We start from the raw sequence: 3,710 nt of genomic DNA, 5'->3' as shown, positions 1-3,710 counted from the left end.
AGACTCTTAAACAAATGGGAACTGAGCAGCTTTGCTCTTCCCCTGAGGGTTTGGCTGTTAAATAACTTGCCGATGAGTCTGATATGTGTGTTGGTGCAGAAGTGTGTTCGTGCGTGGGCTGGGTGTTGCTGGGTGCAAGCCACCGGGATGGTGTACGTTGGGTGGTGTGGTCCCTGACATAGCAATGCATGAGCAACCATGGCTGTCCTTGCCCTCCTTCCAGAGCTTGCATGTCCTGGTCAGAGGGAAGCTAATGTGGCCTTTCCCTCTTCTCCTTTCGCTCTCCAGGGTTCCACCTCAGTGGGACGGTAACAGAGCCGGCGACTGCAACAGAACCAGAGATGACCTACAAGGTGGCCATCAGCTTCGACCGCTGCAAAATCACCTCAGTGACGTGCGGCTGTGGGAACAAGGACATTTTTTACTGCGCCCACGTCGTGGCGCTTTCACTGTACCGGATCCGCAAACCGGACCAGGTCAAACTCCGTCTTCCCATCTCAGAGACCCTTTTCCAGATGAACAGGGACCAGCTCCAGAAGTTTGTTCAGTATTTGATCACAGCACACCACACTGAAGTGCTGCCCACCGCCCAGAAGTTGGCTGATGAGATCCTGTCGTCCAACTCAGAGATCAACCAAGTGCACGGTAATTCCTCCCCGGGTGGTTCAGCACTGATTGACGCTGCGTTTGGAGCTGGGATGATGGTTTTACACTGACAGCGGTGACCTTTATTTTGCTGTGGTTGTGTGTTGCTGCACAGAGAGAGGTGGCAGTGTCAAACTGATATTAATGCGGGGGTTTTGGCACCACGTTGGCGTTGACCATGTGTCTCTGTTCTTCTTTATGTGCTTAACTGTCGAACACAGGCTTCAGCGGTCAACAAAAAGGTGGAGCAGGCAGGCTGGTGGTGCACAGGGCACAGCTCAGAGGGAGGTGGAGAAGCCAAGGGTGGAGGAAGGGAGCATATTTAGACCTTATACAGAAGAACGTGATGCTGAGACCCTGATGAGCAGGAGGTGCAGTGCGGATGTGGTTCCTTCAGTGTGCAGGGACGTGGTGTCAGCCCAGCCCTGTACGTTGCTAAGTCAGATGCAGCTGAGCCTGCGGGAGATGAAGCTTTAATCTCCATGGGTGTTAATTTGCTCGTAATAAATGAGCGCTGCTGTCCTGACCTACTGCGCAAAGGCAGCAGAGATGTGTCCTGAGGCTTTGGGTTTGGAAGATGCTTTTGACTTCCTCCCCTGGACAGCACTGGTTTGGGGATGGTGCCTGGCCCCACCCTGCTCCAGTTGCCCACTGGTCCAGGCTCCCTGGGGAGTTGCCCTGGGCCTCCCTTCATCAGCCCAAGCTGGACACTCTCACTGTGTCTTTCCAAGGAGCCAAGGAGCTGAGGTTGCCCAGGGTCTGCAGCAATGAGCTCCCCGCCATGCCTGTCCCACCAGCTGTAGAGTGGAGATAATAAACACTTATCTGCCACGGAATGGCGTTGTGGGGATTAACACATGCCTGTTAAGTGCTCTGAAGATGAAAAGCCCCACATGCAGCCTAAAATAGGATCCGAACTGGTTGAATCCACATGTAGAGGTGAGGCCAGGGGTCCACCTCCACCATAGGGGTGATGGCAGCTCTGATCTTAGATATTTTCCCCTCCCTCTATCTGGTTGTTCCTGTTCCTACCTTGGGAGAGGCTTTTGTCTCCTCTGCTGGGGCACATCTGCTGTGTGTGGTTGTGCTGTAAATTGCTGGCTTTGGAGGAGAGGTTCCTCGTTTTTTGGCCTGAAAAAAAGAATGAGGAGCTGTGGTACTGCAAGAATCTGGTGAGGTCCGTTCTCTCCCTGAGCTGATCCATTGAAGCTGAGGTTGGGCAAGATCCTTTCTTGGCCATTGTTTGAGGCTGCTTTCTCCTAAGCAGATTGAAGAAAAGCTTTTAAGGCTCTGAATATTTATTGCTCTAGAGTCAGCAAAAGGCTGGTGATTGAGAGTCTTACAAAGATACAGATGTTGGCTCCGGTTCAATATCTGCCTCTTGTTTTTACAAGTGGTTTTAAAAAACAAAGCAAAAATTCTCTGTCCCTTCAGACTCGTGCAAATTCGTGCATTCCAGTGTGTGATTTTGAACTGATGGAGACATGCTGGCTTACGCAGCAAAAGGTGGCACCTCTCTGACACCCGTCTGGCTGCCTTGCCGGAGTCACAAGCAAGTAAACGCCTCTGCAAGCAGGAGAAGAGCCTTGTTCTCATCCTGGGGAAGGATGCAGATCAGCCTTAGAATAAGATGATCTAAGATGATCTTTAGATCATGTAAAACTCACAGATGTTGCACCCTGTGAAAAGGAATGCTCAAAAAACCTCACATTCAAGTTCAAAGTGATGTTGTCCAGGGCTTCAGCTCTTGATCGTGGATGGTGCTGCAAGCTTTGCACTCCCTGTCCTGCCAGTGAAGCACAACCACAGTGCAGCTGCGTCGCAGAGACACTTGAGCAACGAGCCCAGGGTGAGGAAGGGCTGCAGATGTGGGGTTGCATCTGTGAGAGCAATCCCGGGGGTTCTAGTAGAAGGAAATCCAAACCTTTCCCCCATCTTGCCCTTCCCAGCTATGGTTCATGCATTTATAAAGGGTTGCTGATCCTGGAATTTGAAATTCTTTAAGGTATGCTTTACATAATGCTTTGTGGGCTTACATGCACATTTCTTGCTCATGTCTAACAGAATCCTGTGAGGTCACACCTTCGTTCACTGTGGGGTTGAGGCCAGCTTCACTGTGAGCTTTTGGCAGGCCAGCTTCTGCAGCCCAAACAGTAGCCCAGCCTGTATGTTTGACACCTGAGGTTATTACACTTTAGAGCAAGAACAGCCTCTCCAGAAATTCTTTATTTTTTTTTCTCTCCATTTCTTCTGAAAAGAGGTCTCTTGAGCTTCAGATCAGCATCAGGTCTTCCCCCCCTGCCTCTGGTCCCCCAAAGGGCTGCTCCTTCCATATCAATGGTGAGCACATGGGTTGGAGGAGCTGATTCTGCACCTCAAGAGCACTCTGGGCTGGCTAGGGAATGCCCCCCCTGTGCAAGAGGATTTGTAAAATAAGGCTTTCAGGGCTGCTGCTTCTTCCCCCTGCAGAGCCTGAACAGGAAAGAAAATTACAGGCCATTGTCTGGCGCGCTCGTCTCGGGGCGTCAGAGCTTTGTTCCGTGCAGGAGCCTATAGCCGCGGGCTGTGCACCGCGTGCCGATCTTCCCGGCTGCCTTCCTAGAAGGAAATGCAAACTATCCAGTAATGACGGAGTCACGGAGCGCAGCCAAGACGCTCTCGTGTTCTCGAAGGATTCAATCCGAGCAGAGAGCCTAGGTGTGCCTGCCACTCTGCTCGCCACTTGACCTCCGCCTGCTTAAGTGGGTCACGTTTCTGCTCTCGTAGCTGGCTGCAAAGGGCAGCCGGTTCACAGCGAGAGTGTCTCACGTGTCCCCCACCTCTGTGCTCGGCCTCTGAAGTGGCAGCTGGAGTGAGGAGACCGGGGTGGGTTTCAGTGTTGCTGTGTCCCCTCCCTGAGTGTGTTGCTGATTGGGGATGAAGTCAGCAGTGTGACCGTCCAGCACGGGGGAAGGCTGCAAGGTCGTCATTGGGTCAGCAAATGTGACTCGTGGTTGCTTGGGCTTTCCTGGTGGATTCACTGCTGGGGGTGGCCGGGACCTGCGGCTGGAGAGCTTGGATCCGAC

At 52.4% G+C, this 3,710-nt stretch overlaps 1 protein-coding gene across 1 annotated transcript in view; it reads left to right on the top strand.

Moving 5' to 3' along the window:
• Positions 1 to 288: 288 nt before the first annotated feature.
• Positions 289 to 3,710, top strand: part of LOC104272285 (zinc finger SWIM domain-containing protein 5-like) — a gene marked incomplete at its 5' end in the record, with an annotated part of 29,645 nt that continues 26,223 nt past the window's right edge. Inside the window, 1 exon segment of the mRNA XM_009867234.1 lies at positions 289 to 645. Coding sequence (XP_009865536.1) covers positions 289 to 645 — 357 coding nt within the window.

The sequence above is a fragment of the Apaloderma vittatum genome, unplaced genomic scaffold (genome assembly GCF_000703405.1).
Source record: "Apaloderma vittatum isolate BGI_N311 unplaced genomic scaffold, ASM70340v1 scaffold21583, whole genome shotgun sequence".
Taxonomy (NCBI): Eukaryota; Metazoa; Chordata; class Aves; order Trogoniformes; family Trogonidae; genus Apaloderma; species Apaloderma vittatum.
Note: the sequence above shows the minus strand (reverse complement) of the source record. Positions and strands in the feature narration are given on the sequence as shown.